The sequence below is a fragment of the Schistocerca cancellata genome, chromosome 2 (assembly GCF_023864275.1).
Source record: "Schistocerca cancellata isolate TAMUIC-IGC-003103 chromosome 2, iqSchCanc2.1, whole genome shotgun sequence".
Lineage (NCBI taxonomy): Eukaryota > Metazoa > Arthropoda > Insecta > Orthoptera > Acrididae > Schistocerca > Schistocerca cancellata.
The window spans coordinates 529,734,748-529,758,082 of NC_064627.1; the positions used below are offsets into that span (position 1 = coordinate 529,734,748).

The window sequence follows — 23,335 nt, forward strand, 5'->3', positions numbered from 1 at the left end:
ACTTACAACTAAATCTGAGGGGGGTGCGATGGGGAGGTTCCCTTGTAAGCCGTAGGCGGTTTCTTGGATTGCAAAAACTGGAAAAAAAGTGCGGCTTAGATTCAAGTAAATACAGTACATATTAATCGGGGAGGAGCAAAATGGTTGACATGCAAGCATGTAACATAAATGTTGAAAAATCATGACTAGCAGACACCTCAAGAAACACATCGTACATTGTGCAAAAATCTGCATACAGAAGTTACAGAACTAGCTTTCAGGGCAGAAACTATAAATGTTCTTCTGTCCCATAAGGATCAGGGTAGTACTTTTCCGGCTCAATGTTATAGAAAAATCAACAATTATTTCTTTCTGGCACTGTTTATAATGTACATGTTTTACAGACTTTTTTGTCAATATCAGGTATTGCAGCACACTTTCTAAACAAATTCAAAGTATTTTAAATATTTTGAACCTGATTAGGATTATTAAAAAATTACAAAGAAATTGATGCATCTTTTTTTTTTTTTTTTTTTTTTTTTTTTTTTTTTTTTTTTTTTTTTTTTTTTTTTTTTTCTTCCAAAATGCTTCCTGAAATTGAGGTACCATTTAATCCAATGTTATACATTTGGAGGAGACTAAATTTTTGCCAGATATACATGACATGATGGCTGAGGTACTAGACCTATTTAATTCCACCTCTTGTGTATATTACAAGGATAAAAAAAATATCACATCTTACATTTTAATTTTTATAATTTTTTCGTAATGTTATTTTTTCTATAATTTAGTTGAATTTGCAGTAAAGTGTAGGTCTACTACATAAGTATGGACTATTGCAAGTTACAGAAAAAAAATTAGAGCAATGCTTTATAAACTTTGGGAAATATTTGTACCTGAATTCTGAAAAATACAACTTACGTGAAATTGTGAATGAAGATACAGAGTCCAATTAAACTGTGCCTTAGAACATTCCTGCAGCATAGTCTTCATCATGCAGCATTTCTTCATCTTCAAGCTTCCTGTTGGCATTCCTTTTAGCACTTCTTCCTTTTTTAGTAACTTGAAGAGCGAATCTTTCAGCTTCATGCACCCGTTGTCTGTCACACGCATGCAGTTGATCTTCCATATTAGGGCCACATTTTATTCCTCAATTTCTCAGAACTTCCAACCTTCCTAACATTCAATCATTGAAAAATATCAATGCATCTAGTACACCAACTTTTAATGCATTTAGTCCTACAAAAACATTCTTGGGTAATATTTCCCAAATGCTATGGTTGGAACTTTTGTTTGTATTGAGTGCCCCCATGAAGACATTTACTAAGCAAAACAGGGTCACTCAGGTCTCTAAAAATTGGTTTTATTTCATTCATAACAGGCTCAGGAAGAGAATGCTTATGATGGTATATTTGACCACTTTCTTTTGCTTTTTGGTAACCACACCAAGAATTGCTCCTTTAGGGCACAGTCTGTGCATAGGGTGCTCATCTGCAGACAACTTATGAAAGTAGGTGGCCCATACAGCTTTTCTCATTGCTGTACAATCTTTGAGGTGCAGTTCATTTAATGTCTGGTCCATAATATCTCTGGAGGAGGTCTATTTCAGTTTCTGTCAATGTGCCTCAGCCAGAGAGAGATTTTCCATCAGATTCAACTTTCATTTCACTTTGTAGCTTCCTCAATCTAGCGCCCATCCTCTTTTGCACGTGTCCACAACGGTCCAGTTTTGTTACCAAGGTATCACCACGAACATTGAACTCATTAATTTTATTGAAAGATTTAGTCCCCATCACCTAGGTACTTCATATATCTAACATTATAAATGGGCACCAATCTCTGAAATATTTGTAGATCTCCATCACAGTCCATACCTCCAGTGTACCAATCATAATTCTTAGAACACTGATGTTCATATCCTTCAGTGTTGTCATGGCAAGTGTGGCAGTACTTAGATAAACACTCAACATCAACTACTTATCCATTCTCCCGAGAAGTAGCACTTACAACACTATTCAAGGAACGATGTCCTCGACTTTGCCATGTCCCATCAAGTGCAACAGCAATGTGCCTGGTCCCACGAATAGTTGCAGTTTTTCTACTGCACGTTTCATAGATGCTTTAGACACAACTGTCAAGGCACCTAAAAATATTTTTATGTACTTGCTGAACCTACTGGGAGGAGGAGGAGGAATAATGTTCATCAAACCACAAAACATTTGAGTAGCCTTTTTTTCCCTTTCCCTTTTTTTCCTTTTCCTATTGCATGGATTGCGTACACTAACTTCAAATTAACATCATTTGAATTATGCACAATGTTCAAAGTCATTTTTGAGGTAGATTATTGCAGGATCTACACAGAACAACTAATTTTGATGCTAAACTCTTCCTGCTACTTTGTTGTTCAGTTATTTCCAGACAGCCTACACCATCACATTGTTTACATTTTGCCCTTTCCTTTATCAAAGATAAGATGCCCACATTATCATCATCATCAACAACAAATCCACTACAAACAAGGTCATTGTTAACACAAAAATTTGAATCACCAGGAGGTGTGCCATGTGGGAGTTTCTTCCCTGAAGAACTGATACATAGATTACTTTCAACAGTGTGACTTGCTTTGTCTGTGAACTGGTTATTACAGAATTTCCTTTTATTGGATTTCTTGATGCGTGGCATATTTCGTATTTATTGCACACTAAAGGATATGTACTCCCACAAATATGTGTAGCACTTGGGCAACATACATTCAGTAACACGGGAATGTTTGTTCATGCAAATCAGAAGTAAATACTAGCATAGATAACCATTTAGACACTAGAAACCTGCAATGTTACCAACACATACAATGTATTATACATATAATTGCTGGAAACAAAGTTCAGGTCTTTTCGAAATAATACTGGTTTCTGTAACAGAAATAAAGGGGGCGTGGAGGCATATATGACCGTAACTTTAAAATGTGGTATATATAGGTCATTCTTCATTTGAAACCCTATAATGTATATATCAATGTAATCAGGAAAGACTATATAATTTAATAAAGTCATAAAAAAATTTCAATGTTTTTTTTTCCACCATTTACAAGTATCCCGTATCCTTAAGTATCAGTCCCATAGTGATAGTAAAGAGCTGGCAGAGCGGCGTAAGAGGGATCATTCTTTGTATTCCTTAAAAGTATAGATGCAGATATATTTGTAGAAGTCAGTGAGAGAATTATGGTAGAGTTTCCTCTTTATATTGATTTTATTCAACATAATTTTTCAGATGAAGCAGAGGAGTTCAACAAAGAATTTGAACAGAAAGCCCGCAACACAGTGGGATCAATAAATTATCCCTCAGCCCATCTTCCCTCTAGAAGGCACCGTGATATGCTTGCTCTTCCTAGCAGCAGGTAAGTTGTGGTGTTTACTGGATTTACTTCTATTAGTATTAAATTATTTACTACTGTTGAACTGCACTAAATGATTGACTTGTTGTTTTGTTATCTTGCCTTGAGAGAGTTACCTGTTCATCGTTGTGGTTAATTGAAATAATGTTGTTGTGTTAAGACATAAAAGCTATATATATATATATATATATATATATATATATATAGAAGGAAACATTCCACGTGGGAAAATGCCTTGGTGCACAGCCAGCACATCTTGGCACATACCTCACCTGTCATTCAACATCATCTTTGCCTCTGCACTTCCGCTTCGACTGACACCTCTGCCCAAACTCTTTGCCTCTGTATATGTCTGCTTGTGTCTGTATATGTGTGGATGGATGTGTGTGCGTGTGCGAGTGTATACCCGTCCTTTTTTCCCCCTAAGGTACGCTTCTTGAAAATTTGTAGGGATTAAAGCCACTACAGATCACTGTACTTACATTCAGTGGAAGTGAAATCTAGAGGGGCAAGTACTGCTCCACTTTTTCTGTGCAATTCCTCCATTACTGTATTCTTGCTGTTGTCAGTTAGCAGGAATTGGTACCATTCAAACAGTATTCTGTAGCTTACCAGTCATAGTCCCCATTGTTGAATCTAAGTTTTCTTAAATTTTTTTTTTTCTTTTGAGAGAGAGAGAGAGAGAGAGAGAGAGAGAGAGAGAGAGAGAGAGAGAGAGAGAGAGAGAGAGAGAGAGTTGTAAAATGTACTGTAGCAAAGTAATTCTGTTGGGCACTTACATTTCCAAAGAAGTGAAACACTCATTAAAACTACTTACACTTCTCAGCATCAGACGCACACACAACTACACAGGCAGCCCTTATCCAGTAGCTCCCCTGCACTGAGTTTGCATATTGTTCACCGAAGAGAGAGGGAATATGATTGAAAAGTTCATCTGAATATAGGGAATAAACCAGAACACTTATAAGTGTGTTACAGTGATTTTAATTGTCCTCTTTTGAAGAATCACTACAATGATACAGCCTTCCTCCTAACCACAAAAATAAATTGAAAAACAACTTTGTGTTAGCTCTGAAGGACTTTGTCTGGAACCTGTGTACTTTTTCTATCTTTCTTACGTACCTTTGCACATTGCTTTGTCCCTTTTTAGTTATATTGTGATCTGTTATCAACAACATATTTCATCGTGTACCGTCAGTCAGTTTCTACAGGATGATAAATTAACGCCAGCTGGCTGCTGTTTTCACAGTTAAGAGATGTGTAGTAAACGCAGCACATTGTCCCATAAGTCATTTCAAACATGCACAGTATAAACACTTACAAACAGAAGTAAATTACTCACATTTATTAACCCGGGAGATGCTGGATCTGCCTCCAATTGTTGTTAAAGCATTTCTGACACATGCTTAGGAAACTGCTCATCACACTCTGCAGAGGCAGAAATTTCTTGGCGATTGTTATTTTAAAGTTCATCTTAAGTGTATGAATTTACTTTGTACACTTTCTCTGTTAATGTTCTGAGACAGAGAAACTGCAGACGACCTTTACTCAGGAAACATTTCTGCCTCCCCCCCCCCCCCCCCCTGCCCCCTCCTCGGTAACAACTAACCAAAACTGCACATAGAACCTTCTTTATAACAGTTGCAGCCTCCATCCAGCTGTGAACCTCCCTTTCTCCTACCCACTTTCCCCCTATAACCTTCCAGGAATTCACACTTGTAACCTGGCCTACCTCACTTCCCTAAATCCCTCCCCAGTGGATCCAGCATCACTCCTGTGAATCGCACAGCTATCCATAACTGAAAATGAATCCAGATCTTCCCATCCTTCCCGTACAAAGTCACCACCATAGAAGTCGTGGAATCCTAGTGATGCTTCACTGCCTCTTCAGTTCCTGTCCCATTTCCACCAGGCTCCTTGTTGGTCACTGTGGACATTACATCCTTGTACACAAACATCTTCCCATGTTCATAACCTAGTGGCTGTGGACAACTATCTGTCCCAATATTGTCCTCATACCAGATCCATCACCTTTTCGTAAATTCTCCTAGCCAACCACATCCTGATTCACAATTATTTCACTTTCGAAGATTGGATCTACAAATCTGCGATACTGCCGTCGGTAGTCACTTGGTGCCATCCTATGCCAACTTATTTATAGGCCACCTGGAGGAACCCTTTCTATCCAGTCAACACCTAAAACTTCTTCTCTCATTCAAGTTGATTGATTGACATTTTCACAAACTGGTCACACGGAAAGGGCCCTTGCCATCTGTTGACACAATATCTGTAGTGGAAAGTGGGATTTGTTCAAATATACTGATAACATTATTAAAATCTTTTCAGACAGGCAATACCTTCCTCAGCTCACCCATAAACAAATAATGTGCATCATCTGCTCCTCTTGACACCAGTAAACACATTAAAACAGCCACTGACTAGCGTTGCTCTAATCACCCTGTGTGGGGTGGTATTTGTTGACACAAAAATCTAGCTTTCGCAACCAACGGTTGCCTCGTCAGGAAAGAGGGAAGGAGAAGGAAAGACAAAAGGATATGGGTTTTAAGGGAGGGGGTAAGGAGTCATTCCAATCCCAGGAGCGGAAAAAGGACAGGTATACACTCGCACACACACACACACATCCATCCGCATATACACAGACACAAGCACACACACATATCCATCCGCATATACACAGACACAAGCTTGTGTCTGTGTATATGCGGATGGATATGTGTGTGTGTGTGTGTGCGCGAGTGTATACCTGTCCTTTTTCCGCTCCCGGGATTGGAATGACTCCTTACCCTCTCCCTTAAAACCCATATCCTTTTGTCTTTCCTTCTCCTTCCCTCTTTCCTGACGAGGCAACCGTTGGTTGTGAAAGCTAGATTTTTGTGTGTATGTTTGTTTGTGTTTGTTTGTGTGTCTATCGACCTGCCAGCGCTTTTGTTTGGTAAGTCTCATCATCTTTCTTTTTAAATATATTTTTCCCACGTGGAATGTTTCCCTCTATTATATTCATATATATATATATATATATATATATATATATGATATGATATGATATGATATGATATGATATGATCTGCAAAAGTGGATTGTTTGTGCTGTCACTTTTTAAGGCTCTGAGGTGTTCAGAGTATTAGATGTGGAAAATAGGAAATTTACTTCCAAAAAACAGTGGGTGTGAGTGTTTGTCTTCAGTAGACACTACAGTTGTATTACAGTGTAGTTTCTCATTGTTTTTTGTTTATTGAAAGGGCTGTGTGGTGGTATTTGGTGCTCCATTATATAATTGCAGACAGAACACTATTGGTAGAGACATCACCTACTAAGCTTATGAGACAGCTTCCAAGAATATCATGCAGAAGTTTAGTTATGCTATTGTAATAGCAGAGACTTTTGCCAGCTATAGAATGGGATACTTGTGCAATTAAAACTGGTGCCAGTAAAGAGATTTGTGAAATAATTCTGAATGTCTTGTTATGGAATTATTTTGGGCTGATCGTTAAAGAACGGATGGATGAGACCAATGTCTTAAACCTTCTGGTAACTAACATGAGCTTTTCAAACAAGTTAACTTGTAGCAGGGAGAAGGTATTATAAGGAATGTTGAGGAAGGTAGAAAAATAATTTTTACTAGCACGAGGGTCAATCCATATGAAGTGAAGTGGTCCAGTGATGGTTGCTTGACCATTTTCAAATATTTTAATTTTTATATGTGATTGCCCTATATTTGAGAAATTCAAAACAGATTTTTAAAATAGTTTATCTTGCGCCTTTACTGGATGGTGGTCATTTTTATTTGTAGGCGCACGACGATTTTTCAGTCTGTAGACATTAGCGAAAATTTGAATCTCTCTGCACTGGATTAAGTTACAACATTGCAGTTGACATGATTGTTTTTAGAAAAGTGTCCTTTACAACATTGTCTATTACACAAAATACCCTAAATTCAAAAATAACCAGTCAAAATGACCTCCAAAGTTTGGTATCCAAATGTTCAAAAATCCTCTTTTTAGGCCCAAAAATAGCCAACAAGGGGTGATTCTTTGATCCTATTTTTTCCTATAGTTAGATATCATACACTATTAGCCTCATATAGAGCAAGAATTTGAGTTTTTGAAATTTGAAATTTTTTTCTTTTTGTGTGAAGTTGGAGGAGTTATCTCTGGTAGCACTGAATGTAAAAATGATTTTTGCACAGTTTGTACACCTATATTTTATCAACGTACTGTAAAAATTTCAGCACTGGTGTCTGACTGTGAACAGATACGACTTTTTAAAAATGAGGAAATAGTTCACATTACTCTACAACTGATCTTACGGATGTGATATTGGCAGGATATAATCAATTATTATTGGAAGTAGGGTACTGAATTATATACAAAAAAGTGGAAACATCACTGAAATTAACATTTATGATTTTGACATACTTAAATTAATATTTTCAATTAACATCCTTAGAGATGAGACTGTTCCTAGACCTAGTGCTCAGTGTTAAGAACACTTACTTCTTCAGACAGCTTCTGTGAAATAGAATAAGACCTCCCAGTTGCTGTGGTAAGTTCAAGCACTGAAAGTTTCCTTAAAACATTTTTCATTAGTATCCAAACTTTCACTAGTAGATTTCTTGAACAATGTTCTTGGGCCATCAGGGTGGTAAAAATGCACAAAAACATCATTGTTTTCCAATCTTATTCTTTCAATCACTATCCATCATACACACAAGCCACTATGCCACTCAACGTTAAAGACAGAGATGTAATTTTGGTGACACAATGATCCTTACACATTTTGGTTTCTGATGTTACATAGCAACAAAGTAAGTTTTCTGCAATGTCAAGGAATCTGTGGAAATATTTCTTCTCATGATACTCGCACACTGATGTTACAGAAGAATATACTCAAAACATATTGGAACACGTGAGGCAATACTGACCCTACGACTTATCTTAGAAGCTAGATTAAGGAAGGGCAAACATACGTTTCTAGCATTTGTAGACTTAGAGAAAGCTTTTGACACTGTTGACTGGAATACTCTCTTTCAAATTATGAAGGTGGCAGGGGTAAAATACAGGGAGCGGAATGCTATTTACAATTTGTACAGAAAGCAGATGGCAGTTATAAGAGTTGAGGGACATGAAAGGAAAGCAGTGGTTGGGAAGAGAGTGATACCGGGTTGTAGCCTATCTCCGATGTTATTCAATCAGTATATTGAGCAAGCAATAAGGGAAACAAAAGAAAAGTTCGGAATAGGTATTAAAATCCATGAAGAAAAAATAAAAACTTTGAGGTTTGCCGATGACATTGTAATTTTGTCAGAGACAGCAAAGGACTTGGAAGAGCAGTTGAACGGAATGAACAGTGTCTTGAAAGGAGGGTATAAGATGAACATCACAAAAGCAAAACGAGGATAATGGAATGTAGTCGAATTAAGTCGGGTGATGCTGAGGGAATTAGATTAGGAAATGAGACACTGAAAGTAGTAAAGGAGTTTTGCTATTTGGGGAGCAAAATAACTGATGATGGTCGAAGTAGAGAAGATATAAAATGTAGACTGGCAATGGCAAGGGAAGCGTTTCTGAAGAAGAGAAATTTGTTAACATAGAATATAGATTTAAGTGTAGGGAAGTCTTTTCTGAAAGTACTTGTATGGAGTGTAGCCATGTATGGAAGTGAAACATGGACGATAAATAGTTTGGACAAGAAGAGAATAGAAGCTTTTGAAATGTGGTGCTACAGAAGAATGCTGAAGATTAGATGGGTAGATCACATAACTAATGAGGAAGTATTGAATAGGATTGGGGGGGAAGAGAAGTTTGTGGCACAATTTGACTAGAAGGGATACACTAAGCAGATTCAGAAGGATGTAGGTTGCAATAGGTACTGGGAGATGAAGAAGCTTGCACAGGATAGAGTAGCATGGAGAGCTGCATCAAAGCAGTCTCAGGACTGAAGACCACAACAACAACAACAACAACAACAACAACAACATACTCAAAATTTAAGTCAAGTTTGTTTTAGTTCATCAAAGCCATTGACATTTTTCAAGTTTTTGAAACTGAACTGTAAACTGTTTTGTGACACATTTCTACATCTACATCTACATCTACATCCATACTCCGCAAGCCACCTGACGGTGTGTGGCGGAGGGTACCTTGAGTACCTCTATCGGTTCTCCCTTCTATTCCAGTCTCGTATTGTTCGTGGAAAGAAGTATTGTCGGTATGCCCCTGTGTGGGCTCTAATCTCTCTGATTTTATCCTCATGGTCTCTTCGCGAGATATACGTTGGAGGGAGCAATATACTGCTTGACTCCTCGGTGAAGGTATGTTCTCGAAACTTCAACAAAAGCTCGTACCGAGCTACTGAGCGTCTCTCCTGCAGAGTCTTCCACTGGAGTTTATCTATCATCTCCGTAACGCTTTCGCGATTACTAAATGATCCTGTAACGAAGCGCGCTGCTCTCCGTTGGATCTTCTCTATATCTTCTATCAACCCTATCTGGTACGGATCCCACACTGCTGAGCAGTATTCAAGCTGTGGGCGAACAAGCGTACTGTAACCTACTTTGTTTTCGGATTGCATTTCCTTAGGATTCTTCCAATGAATCTCAGTCTGGCATCTGCTTTACCGACGATCAACATTATATGATCATTCCATTTTAAATCACTCCTAATGCGTACTGCCAGATAATTTATGGTATTAACTGCTTCCAGTTGCTGACCTGCTATTTTGTAGCTAAATGATGAAGGCTCTATCTTTCTGTGTATTCGCAGCACATTACACTTGTCTACATTGATATTCAATTGCCATTCCCTGCACCATGCGTCAATTCGCTGCAGATCCTCCTGCATTTCAGTACAATTTTCCATTGTTACAACCTCTCGATACACCACAGCATCATCTGCAAAAAACCTCAGTGAACTTCCGATGTCTTCCACCAGGTCATTTATGTATATTGTGAATAGCAACGGTCCTATGACACTCCCCTGCGGCACACCTGAAATCATTCTTACTTCGGAAGACTTCTCTCCATTGAGAATGACATGCTGCGTCCTGTTATCTAGGAACTCCTCAATCCAATCACACAATTGGTCTGATAGTCCATATGCTCTTACTTTGTTCATTAAACGACTGTGGGGAACTGTATCAAACGCCTTGCGGAAGTCAAGAAACATGGCATCTACCTGGGAACCCATGTCTATGGCCCTCTGAGTCTCGTGGACAAATAGCGCGAGCTGGGTTTCACATGACCGTCTTTTTCGAAACCCATGCTGATTCCTACAGAGTAGATTTCTAGTCTCCAGAAAAGTCATTATACTTGAACACAATAGGTGTTCCAAAATTCTACAACTGATTGACGTTAGAGATATAGGTCTATAGTTCTGCACGTCTGTTCGACGTCCCTTCTTGAAAACGGGGATGACCTGTGCCTTTTTCCAATCCTTTAGAACGCTACGCTCTTCTAGAGACCTACGGTACAACGCTGCAAGAAGGGGGGCAAGTTCATTCGCGTACTCTGTGTAAAATTGAACTGGTATCCCATCAGGTCCAGAGGCCTTTCCTCTTTTGACCGATTTTAATTGTTTCTCTATCCCTCTGTCGTCTATTTCGATATCTACCATTTTGTGATCTGTGCGACAATCTAGAGAAGGAACTACAGTGCAATCTTCCTCTGTGAAACAACTTTGGAAAAAGACATTTAGTATTTTGGCCTTTAGTCTGTCATCCTCTGTTTCAGTACCATTTTGGTCACAGAGTGTCTGGACATTTTGTTTTGATCCAGCTACTGCTTTGACATAAGACAAAAATTTCTTAGGATTTTCTGCCAAGTCAGTACATAGAACTTTACTTTCGAATTCATTGAACGCCTCTCGCATAGCCCTCCTCACACTACATTTCGCTTCGCGTAATTTTTGTTTGTCTGCAAGGCTTTGGCTATGTTTATGTTTGCTGTGAAGTTCCCTTTGCTTCCGCAGCAGTTTTCTAACTCGGTTGTTGTACCACGGTGGCTCTTTTCCCTCTCTTACGATCTTGCTTGGCACATACTCATCTAACGCATAATGTACGACGGTTTCGAACTTTGTCCACTGATCCTCAACACTATCTGTACTTGAGACAAAACTTTTGTGTTGAGCCAACAGGTACTCTGAAATCTGCTTTTTGTCACTTTTTCTAAACAGAAAAATCTTCCTACCCTTTTTAATATTCATATTTACGGCTGAAATCATTGATGCCTTAACCGCTTTATGATCTCTGATTCCCTGTTCTGCGTTAACTTTTTTCAAATAGTTCGGGTCTGTTTGTCACCAGAAGGTCTAATATGTTATCGCCACGAGTCGGTTCTCTGTTTAACTGCTCAAGGTAGTTTTCAGATAAAGCACTTAAAAAAATTTCACTGGATTCTTTGTCCCTGCCACCCGTTATGAACGTTTGAGTCTCCCAGTCTATATCCGGCAAATTGAAATCTCCACCCAGAACTATAACATGGTGGGGAAATCTACTAGAAATATTTTCCAAATTATCCTTCAGGTGCTCAGCCACAACAGCTGCTGAGCCAGGGGGCCTATAGAGACATCCAATTACCATGCCTGAGCCTGCTTTAACCATGACCTTCACCCAAATCATTTCACATTTCGGATCTCCGTCAATTTCCTTCGATACTATTGCATTTCTTATTGCTATAAACACGCCTCCCCCTTCACTGTCCAGCCTGTCTCTGCGGTATACATTCCAATCTGAGTTTAGGATTTCATTACTTCACTTCACGTGCTATCTGTCCAACAGAGCACTGTTATTGCATTCCAGTTACTCTCAAAATTAATTACAAATTACACACAGAACAAAGCACAAAACACATTCTACACTCTCAGTGAAGTATGTACATCCACTCTAACAGTGGTTTCAGAACAGACTCTCTAAAACGATGCCACCCCCAGCAAATAATGTACTTCTATGATGCTACACCCGGCAATAATGTACTTCATTATTGACAATAAACCTAACCGTAGACGGGCATTTTTATTACCATAGAACAAAAGTGAAGGCTCCTGTTTAATATTTCATTATTAAAAATAAACTAAATGAATATTGGGTGATAGTGTTAACTAAATATGTTGCAATTAAATTTTATTACAGTAAACCATTTAAATAGGCAACAGCCATAAATCAGTTGTAGAGTAATGTGAATTCTCCTCATTTTCAAAAATTCGTGTGTTGAAATTTTTGGTGTCATATAGGTGTACAAACTGTGCAAAAATCGTGTATTTATATTCAGTCCCACCTGAGATAACTAACCCCAAACTTCACAAAAAAATGAGTTTTCTAAAATTCATATAAAATTAAGGAAACATTTGTAAGTGTTCTTGATGCATATGAGGCTAGTAGTGTATGATATCTAACTATAAGAAAAAAATACTCTCATAAATCACTCCTTGTTTGTTATTTTTGGGCATAAAAAGTGGATTTTTGAAAATTCGGATACCAAGCTTTGGAGGTCATTTTGGCATTATTTTTGAATTTATGGTATTTCGTGTACTAGACAATCATGTCAATTGCAATGTTGTAACTTAACCCAGTGCAGAGATATTAATATTTTTGCTAACGTCTCTAAACTGAAAAATCGGTGCGCGCCTACAAACGAAAATGGCAGCCATTTAGTAAAGGTGAAATGTAAACTTTTTAAAAAACTGTTTCGAATTTCTCAATTATATGGTAATCACATATAAAAAATGAAAATATTTTAAAATGGTAAAGTAACCAACTTAATTTTTATTGGACCACTTCATTTGGATTGACCCCAAGAGTGATGGATTACAGGGTATGTAGTCAGCATCAAATATTGAGCTCTGAGGATGAAAATTTGTAGCACAAATGAGTAAAACTCAGAAATATTTTACAGAACTCCTTAAAGAAAGTATGTCCTTAAGTAAGGTTGGGAAAAGATATTCTGTGGTTAAATAACCATGTTAGTAAGTAGCTTTATCTCAGATTTTAGTGAAGTCTCAAAGCTTAGTAGACACTCAAACTGAATAAAGCCAAAAGGGTGAGATAGAGAAGCGTTCACTGAATTTGAGAGTAAAATTTTGGTGAAATATCATACTATCTATCCTTCCAAATTTTGGTCTTTGCGTAAAGTCAGTAAACAGATCAAAGTAGTCTAGTCAGTCACTGACAATACTGGCAGTAAAACAGATTATGATGGAGAGAATGCCGAAATACTGAATTTGGTTTTCCTAAATTGTTTTCTGCTGAAGACTGTAACATGGTTCTACATTTCAGTCTTTTCACAAATGCTGAAATGGCAGATACTGAGATGATTGGTTGTGAGATGGAAAAAAAGTAAACTGCTAAACAGTGGAAAGCGGGTGGACCAGATGAGATGCCTGTGAGTTAATAGAGAGATTATGTAAAAGAAATTGCTCTCATCTAGCAGTAATTTATCATAGGTCACTGAAATGACAAAAGGTACCTAGCCGCCGAGGAAAAACTGCAGTCAGTCAAGTTTTCCGCAGGTCACTCAAGTTTCCAAGAATGCATAATTACGGGCCTATACCTCTCAGGTTTTCATGGTGTAATTGGTTAATGGTATTCTTCCAGGTGTTGTGCCAAGTTGTTGTTTAGATTATATCCCCATTATTTAATGACCAACACAGCTGTCATCTTCATGTGCTGAGAGTTTTGATTTTTGAGTTATTTGTACTCACTGCCCGTACGCCAACTAGACTGTGAACAATTATCAGTCTCACCCCATAATTTACAGTGGAGTTCAGCTCCCAGAAACTAGCATCCTCTGTGTTTCATTCCCTTCATCTAAGGTAAGTGTCTCCTTGGTAATATTAGAAGATCTAGGTCTCTGAAATCTGGGTGTGTACCACATTATATGCAGATGAGCCATGTCTTAAGTGGTGGCAGACGATCACAGCAATCAAGGAGCGATGGGACATCAGCAACACCCCCAACTAAAACAACCAAGCAAACCATCTGTCACTGAGCACTTGAAATAAAATGAGACAAGTATTGTGGTGTAAACACACAGTTTTTGGGACAGTGCAATTAATGTCTGTTGAAACAAAGGTGGAGAAAATCTAATAAATAGGATCTAGGTTCTCTTAAAACAAAGCTTGCAGTCCGGAACTCAGTTTATTAAGATCTCACCTGCTGTTAAATCAACCAGGAGCTGGGAAATGCTGAGAGAATTTCAGTACACACTCTGAAAAACAAAAAGCATTGAAGTGTAAGTAGCTGAGAGAGACCAGCGATTTCAAAATCTAGTTGGAGGTCGCACAGCAAGTAGACATAACAGTAAAACTTGCAGCACCTGAAGGAGACTACAGAGTCCATTGTTGAAATATTGTGCATAAAATGGAAACAGCAGCTAGCTAGAACACCCAAGAACACACCATTATTAGCCCTAAACTAAAGATGTCAATCTCTGTTATATAATGATGGAACTTGTTCTGTTCTCAAGCATTATGGTTTTAGAGAACAAGGATCTCCTACTTCCCAGAGATCTTGTAAAATTTAACTTGTTCTGTTCGTCAGAGTGGTACAGAGCACTGTAGACATAGTAATGAAAGTTGACCCCGTGTTCCTAGACTCCTAGGAATCATTTGATACAGTTCTGCATTGTCATTTAGTTAACAAAATACAAGCTTACTGAATATCAGTACAGTTTTCTAATTAAATAAAGAAGTTCCTTGCATATAGAACTAAAAACATCATTCTTCATAGAACAAAATCGACAGATCTAAAGCTAATTTAGAGTGTACCCTGGGGAGTGTTATAGCATAGTTACAATTTAATATTTATATTAATGATCTAACGGGGTTGGAAGAGAAAGTGGTACCAGATATAATGTAAGCCACACATTGTGAACTGGCTTCCTGAGCAGATAGAAAAGTTTTGTAGGAGATGGTAGTGTTACTCGTTCTGGAAAATCTCCACTCTTCTGGCTTGCATTTTTGTTACCATTGTTAAGAAACAATGCATTTTTAAATTTAATTGCCTAACCAATACTAAGACACAAAAACAGAAAATGTCAACAAATGCAGCATGTGAGGTGGTGTCATAAGGTTTAAGTATCACCTCAAAAAAAAAGTTCCGTAATGCATGCCACAAGAGCATCCAAAACAAATGGTGCAGCCCATCTCCAAAACAAAATGTTGCAGCCCATTGATAAAGTGAAGATCATGCTGAAATTCGTTTTTCGCTGCTGCAGGAATGTATAAACTGTGTCGGGCAAATCCACGCAGCTGAAAAGGTCACCTGGATTGGTGACATTTCCATTGCTGCCGGAAGTGAATTACCTCGCAATACTCCATTTCATCAACAGGCTGCAGCATTCTTGTTTAGACTCTTATAGCAGCATGCAATACTACAAAGGTGTCGGAATTTCATCATGCACATGCACTACAGACATTTTTTAAACAAAAAATTAAATGCATAACTTTGTTTCAAAGTGATAATTAAAACTTTGATTACCCATTGTTATTCTGAATGTAATTCAAATGAAATTACATGAAAAGAGTTTTGCTGCTCCACAGAAACAAGTGTTAGTGTTGCTGAATCGTGTGGCATTTTAAGTTTGTCGATATTTTCCATCAGAAAGTGTGTGTATGCAAACAGTATGTTTCCGAAGTAGATGTGCTGCAAACGTTCAGAAAATTATTCTTATTTAACATGTTCAACATTTGTATCGTCTGCCAGGCTATGACTTGTAAATTTTGAAAACAGTAATGAAAATACAGTCTGTAATTTTTTGAAAAATAAAATTTAAGGAGAATACCCTTAATGAATCAACTTAGCATACATGTTCTTTCTTTTCTGTAGGTTAAAAAAGCATACAAAGAAGAAATAAGTTCTGTGTTGGGGTAATACCAACTTCCCTCTCAGAAGATGAATCTCTAGAGATTTTCACCCAAGATGAAATCTTTGTAAAAGAAGCAAATAAATTTTTCTGATAATAGATAAATTGTGTTATTTCAGAACTAATTTTTAATGTCTGTACAGTTTATCAAATGTGCTCATAAATTGCAATTGTAGAGTCGATTTTGCAGCATGTGCAATTTACTTGTTGGAGTGATCGGGCGGCTGACCATTTAGTCATCGCCTTTCATTTCATCACTTGGCGGTATTCTTGATGGTCAGATGTTGTAATCAGCCACAAAGAAATGGCTTGCAGCTGAACGACATATTGTTCCTCAGTCTCCCGCTATATATATTAACTCCTGTGCTAGTTCTATAATTTTGTTGATTCCAGAATGCTCAGTTTCATAAGTGAACCTAGGGCTACATATGATGTATTTTATAGTATGACTCTATGGTTTGCATGTTGAGTTTTGTTTTCTTTGCAAGATATATTTTTACTTATTAAATGAGGATTTGGAGGGCACTAGAGATGCATACTTACTTTCACTTGTTTTATTGCCTGCACAAATTAGTATTTAGACAAACTAGGATCTTTTGACTGCTTTGTAAACAAGCCTGATACTCAAATATACAATTTCAAAACAATATTATTTATATCAAAAGTAAGTTCAGTTAAGAAAACTATGAAATTAAAGGAAACAGAATGGCTGGCGAATAAGTGATTTCAAGAGATGAAATTGCCCTACCACAAATAAAAATTGCAAAGAAAAGACTCCAAGCTTTTGAAAACATTATATCATTCCTCAGGGAGGGAAGAGTGGTAGGAAGGAATAAGATTAGAAATGAGAGTGTAGTGCACCAACCTGATGTTCTATAGTTGCTGTTGCCTCCTTCGTAGCACAACTGTTTTGTTTCCTTGAAGTTGAAAATCCTACTCAGTAGTAGGTGTTTGCTCAAGAAAAATATAGACTACCACAATTTAGGTTGCACTATTCACACAGTTTATTAGCCTCAGTCGTATTGTTTTAACAATGATAAATTTCACTTCTCCATGAAAATTATTAGCACTTACTAACACCTAAAAGTACAGTGGCAAAAGTACTCATACGAATTACAAAGTTAAGAAAATATTCATTAATAAAGCACTGTCCATAATCAGAAATAGTTCTAACCGGGTAATGAAGTGTGGCACAAAACACAGTCCATATTTACACAAATAAGTTGACATACCATATTACATTATTTATCGCCAAAACCTTCAAAGTAGACCACTTGGGAGTGTGTACTCATAGCTCCCAGCAGCTTCTCATGATGACCTTAAAGCTCCTTGGAATTAATTTTTTTGTGAGCCTGTTTAGTACCACTTGATATTCTATTCGAATCTCAATTGTGTAAAATCTTTGGATTTTTGAGTTTCGTCCAGGGGAGGAACTCACTTAGTGCCATGTTGGTTGACTATCACGGGTGAGGAACAACTGTCATTTTGATTTTTGCCAGAAACTCTCGGGTGATAAATACCGTGTGTGATCGCATATTGCCATGACGGGGGGGCCTGTGCACTACTTTTGTTGGACATTATCTTCTGACACAGTCCGTAAGACAGCCCCACAACATTGCTTATATCCGGGATGGTTTGATTACGATCTTCCAGCAACATAGCCCAGACAGCAGCAACATTTTCAGGAGTGATATCAGTTGATGGGCATTCTGAGTGGAATCATCATGAAATGATTGTGTGCTATCTTGCAATTGTTTAAAACAAGTTAAAAGCTTGACTGTGACCTAAGGCGTCTTCTCCAAACATCTTGTGTTAATGTTTATGCAAACATGTTGTTCCTAGGTACCCATCATCTCAATTTCGCAAGACCCGCAGTGTGCAAGAATGAGGAAGCACATGTGACAACTAAATCGGATCATTTAGCTCAAAGTCGAATGAGCCTGTAACTCTCAAAGCATGTATTAGGTGCCACCTGGCAGCTTTTCCTAGTAAAAGCTCTATTTCACCAGCTCCATATATATTCCAGGAACTTTTGAGTAGTACCTCATACTCGACAATATTTCAGTTGGTTCACTCAGTAATTGAAGTCACAACGCTCAACAATAACCCGTCACATGACAGTGATAGCTCAAACCTCACACAAACTGTGACACATTTGAGTCAAATATTCCTTAATTTGAGTTACAGAAATCACATGGAAGTAATCAATATTACTATTGATTCTGTGTGTGTGTTCACGCAGATACACGCATTCTTGTGAACAGCAGAATTTTAACTTGAGAGAATATTGGAAGCACAGATGTTACATGCTTGTTAAGTTGGCCAGGACTGGACACATACTGGAGGACTTGGAGTGATGTATGCCAATTTAAAAAAAGGCATATGAAGAAATTTTTATTTCAGATATTATTCAGTCATTTAATAGCCAGTTAGGTAAAATTTTAGTTTATGAAAAAGTGGTAATCTAGTAATTTAGCTAAGCTTATAGAATCACTTCATGTCTGCACTGGGAATAACGTACTCAAGATTACAGGTGCCACATTGCAAATTGTTCTACAGAATGATAAATTATTCAGAATCGTAGTGTTTTAGTTGGTGAAGGGTGTGCGACGTGATCCAGGAAGAATAGAGTAATAGTAGTCCAGTGTCAAAGTTCATAATTTAACAATCCGAAAAGCAAAATTGACAATACAAAATTATGATGGTATGGAACTTTCAGTGCTAATTACCTTGTAAGTTAGTTTCATGTAAAATAAAGTACTTCACTGTAAAATTGGGATGCCAGTTTTGTAATGAATAGTGTTACTTCTTTCACAAATGTACATTAGCTCACACGATGTGAAAAATTCAACTATGAATGTTTTTCTGGTTAAGATTCTTGAAGTGGAAACTAATTACACTGTTGGACTCGTCACAGTGAAAGTAAGTTTCTGACAATGGAAACTTGCCATCGCACTCCCCTCAGATTTAGTGGTACGGTGACCCAGTGGATAGGCTGTAAAAAAACTGAACATAGATGGAGTATGAAAACAGGAAGGTGTACTGAACTATGAACATAGAAGCAAAGAGGAACAGTGAATGGTTGAAGATGAAGGTATGAAACATTGATGGATATAACTAGGCATGTTATCATGGTTATATGGTCACGGTGTTGGACTGCAAGGGGAAAGATTCATATTCAAATTTCCCTCATGCCCTCCCTCCCCCCCCCTCCCCCATTTCCCCATATAATTATGAACTGTCTATCCGGTCATTGACTTGTCTGCATCATGGTGTAATGTCTGTTTGCAGTAGCTAGGTATAAGGACGGGACCTCCAGATGTAAAATTCATTTCCTTTGTTGTAGTATACTTCAACACCTGTTTATTTGTTGTTTTCAGAAAGGGTCATGTGGTGTCTCGCCTACTCTCCCTGTGCATCACATTGACTTGCAATGGTAATATAGTCTTAGCATGTGATCCACATTCTATAACCAATGTAAAGTATGACAGTAGCCAAGACTACAGAGGGAGAACAGGTACATGAATGTCTGGATGGTGAGTTTGTAATTTTATGGGGGAAAAAGTGGGACATGAGGGAGGTTTTTTCATGGATCTCCCACTTTGCAGTCCAACACAGTGACATGATATCATAGTTCATGCAAGTTACTCGTGTTGCACAACTTAGTCTTGGACCATTCACTGTTTCTATTTTGCTTCATTTTTTTCTCAGTTCAGTACACTTCTTCCTGTTTTCACACTTCATATGTGTTCAGTTTTTGACAAGTGAGCCACTAAATATTTTACCACTAAATCTCAGAAAGTGGGGGGGGGGGGGGAGGAGGAGGAGGAGGAGGAGGAGGAGGAGGAGGAGGAGAGAGGGCAGGGAGGGGGAAAGACAGGTCAGTGCATTGGCAGAAGCAGCCTTATTTTCAGTGAGTAGGTACCTACCCCTTTCCTTGTATTGTTGATATTCCACTCTGGAGTTGCTATTGTTTGACTAATAGGTTTAGAGGGAGCAAAGCATAATCAAAGTTTTCAAATATTTTGGTACATGTCATACTTACAAAACAATGATAATTAGCATAATTACTTGGAAGAAAAAATACTGATTATCAGAGGTGGAAGGCATGACAAATGGAATAGTTCCAACTTGTTATGTCACAAAAGGCACATCCATCACTCAGCAGACTCCAGGATGAGATTGACTTACCTGTTTTAAGAATGAGGAGAGGCAAACCTTTGACAAACATGATCTACCTGTCCATGATGTGTGGATGATCTCCAGAGGGCATGTCTTGAAACAATCTTCTGAAGCATTTCATGAAATCATTGTCTGCAAAATTTGGAACCCAGTCTGGGGATATGAGGGCATATAGTGCCAGGGAGTGGCCCTAATCTTGAAGTAGTTATCAATGTATTGATAATATGATTGACCTCGGCTGCATCACAAACATTTCACTTCAGAGAGCCCTAGTTACATTTGCCCCTCGCCTTCTTGGAGGTGCTCTTATACAGGGTGGAGAAAAATTGTCATGAAATTTTAATGCTGGATAGCTGATGCCAGTAGGAACCAAAATCTGATGTTTTGTAGGTTGACAACGCATCATTTTGAAACTACAGAAACTCAGCACTACACTTTCAGATTGACTGTGGGATTGCCCTGTTGCCATTCATCAGTTGATGGGCAGTGCTATGGTTGTCAATTCACGGATTCAAATGTCCCTCACTCCGTCACTTCCCCAACATGATACGCACACGTGTCAAGTAGGTCTTGCTGTTTCTCTCCATCTCACATCAGGGGCATTTACATGTAAGCTTTGCTTTGGAACGCGCGTGCACACACACACACACACACACACACACACACACACACGTCAGTCACCTGTGATTTGGTCATACAGTAAGCTGGTGGCACATTATTTGTTTGAGAACAAGATATGGTTTTTGTTTATGGACTAGCTGACGATAATGCCCATGAAGTTTGACAGTTGTATGAGGAACGATATTAACAGCAGGACGCCATCCACACCCAAAAATGTTTACAGCAATTCACCAGCGACTTGGCAAAACAGGCTTGTTAGTGGCATATCATGGTGATGGTGAAAGACCTCGAATATGACAGGATGCTGCATTTGAAGAGACTGTTCTCGTGCGCTTCGGGGAAGCATCTACGACAAGTACTCAAGTGGTTGGACACGACATGAGCATCACTCATCGGTTAGTGTGAGAGGTTTTGAGGATGATGATGGTGAGCATCCATTTAGTTTCCACCCTGTCCAAGACATAAATCCTACAGTGGACTATGAACACAGTGAAGGGTTTTGTTAGTGGTTTCTGCGACGTGTTGCACGAGATCCCAACTTCCCCATCATTATGTATTATACCAGCGAGTGCACCTTCCATCGGGATGGCCTTTATGACACTTGAAACGTTCATTACTGAGCAAGGGGAAATCCTCACACTATTTACATCCACGGACACCAGGAACGATTTTTGCTCAACATTTGGGCAGGCATTGTGGGTGACCATCTGATTAGGCAAAGTCCGTGTACCTACTCGACTTACTGGGGCAAATTACCTTCACTTTTTGCAAGAAACTCTACCTTGCCTGCTGGAAGACGTTTTCCTGGACATACGGCTACGCATGTGTTCGCAGCACGATGGGGCGCCCACACGGCTGGGTAAATAGCAAGATGTTCTTGCAGGGCATGGCCCCCGCGATCACCAGACCTGAAGCCACCGGACCTTTTCCTGTTAGGGGGATTCTTCAAGGTTATAATTCACCCACCCGGACACAAACTACCTAGAAACGAAGAGTAATTAATGGATTGTATTCAACATGCCACCAATCACATCAGGGCAATGCCAGGAATCTTTGAAAGAGTTCGACAAAACACCATTCGACTTTACCAAGCTTATCACATCAGAGGGTCGCAAGTTCGGGCATGTGCTTTAAGTAAACAATGCCCTAACTACAAAAAAGGCCCTTTTCAGGGCCAACCAATTTGTAAGACTTCCTGTACTAACAGCTGTTGACTGGTTTGTTCCCGGTATGTCTTATCATGAAACTACAGTGGATGTGTCGGGATCCCGGTGGATTCGTCCCAAGGTCCCCAGAGTGGAAAGCTGGCGCGCTACCACAGCATGTGGGAGCTGCCTTGGATACATCGCGATCTCCAGCAGGCAAAGCATTCGCGGTCATAGGTTGTCCAGAGCATCCAACAAGGGCAATCCTACAGCCAATCTGAGCGCATGGCACCCAGTTTCCATAGTTTAAAAATTGTGCATTGTCAGCCTTACAGAAAACCAGTAATTTTGTTTCCTACTGGCATCAGCTATGCAGGGTTAAAATTTTGTGACACAATTTTTCTCCGCCCTTTATAGAGGTCTTGAGAGTCCAGAAGATTGGCTGTGTGATTTTCCAAGGGACATTTGTGTTGAACAGATAGCTGACTAGAGGCAATGGATACTTCCACTTAAGTGACAGCCGCTTTCTTTCTGTATGTTTTGGTTTATTACGCTGCACTAGTTTCTCTCCTCTTGCCAAAATTTGTTCATATATTTCACACACAGGGTGACTCACTATTGCCACAAAGAATAACTCCAAAAGGATGATAGGAGCTGAAAAGTTTGTGGGACAAAAGTTGCATGGGACAGCAGGAGCCATAATATGATGGTTTTTTGTTGCTAGGTGGGGAGCTGCAGAGATATGAAGGTCAACTTTGTTTTTTAAATGGGATACTATAGTTTGGCAGTTTCTGATAGTGACTACTGAGATGAATCCAATGATGCGTAACAGTAACTTCTTGGAAAGTCAACGAAGGTCACAAAGGTGGCATGAACATCAATTGACAGTAAATAAAATCAAATTAGTAAATGTGTCATCCCTCTAAATCTGAAGTTGAGTCCATCGGCAAATTCAATGTGATGCATACAATCCATACCAGTTAATTCTTGGGGGAGACTGATATGGTAAGGATGATATCGGTGGTGATGCAGAACACAAACAACACTACTCTGGCTCATGCCAGATTGCCTTGCAATTTGACTCTAACACAAGTATCTCGAACCACAGTGGTAAGAGTACCAATTTCCTTTTTAGTAACG

General features: G+C 38.7%; 1 protein-coding gene across 3 annotated transcripts in view; it reads left to right on the forward strand.

The window, feature by feature from the left end:
* Positions 1-23,335, forward strand: part of LOC126162079 (myeloid leukemia factor) — a 145,491-nt gene that overhangs the window by 78,292 nt on the left and 43,864 nt on the right. For all 3 annotated transcript variants that reach the window (XM_049918351.1, XM_049918353.1, XM_049918350.1), the window contains exon 5: positions 3,250-3,376. In XM_049918351.1, coding sequence (XP_049774308.1) covers positions 3,250-3,376 — 127 coding nt within the window. The remainder of the gene's footprint in view (positions 1-3,249; positions 3,377-23,335) is intronic.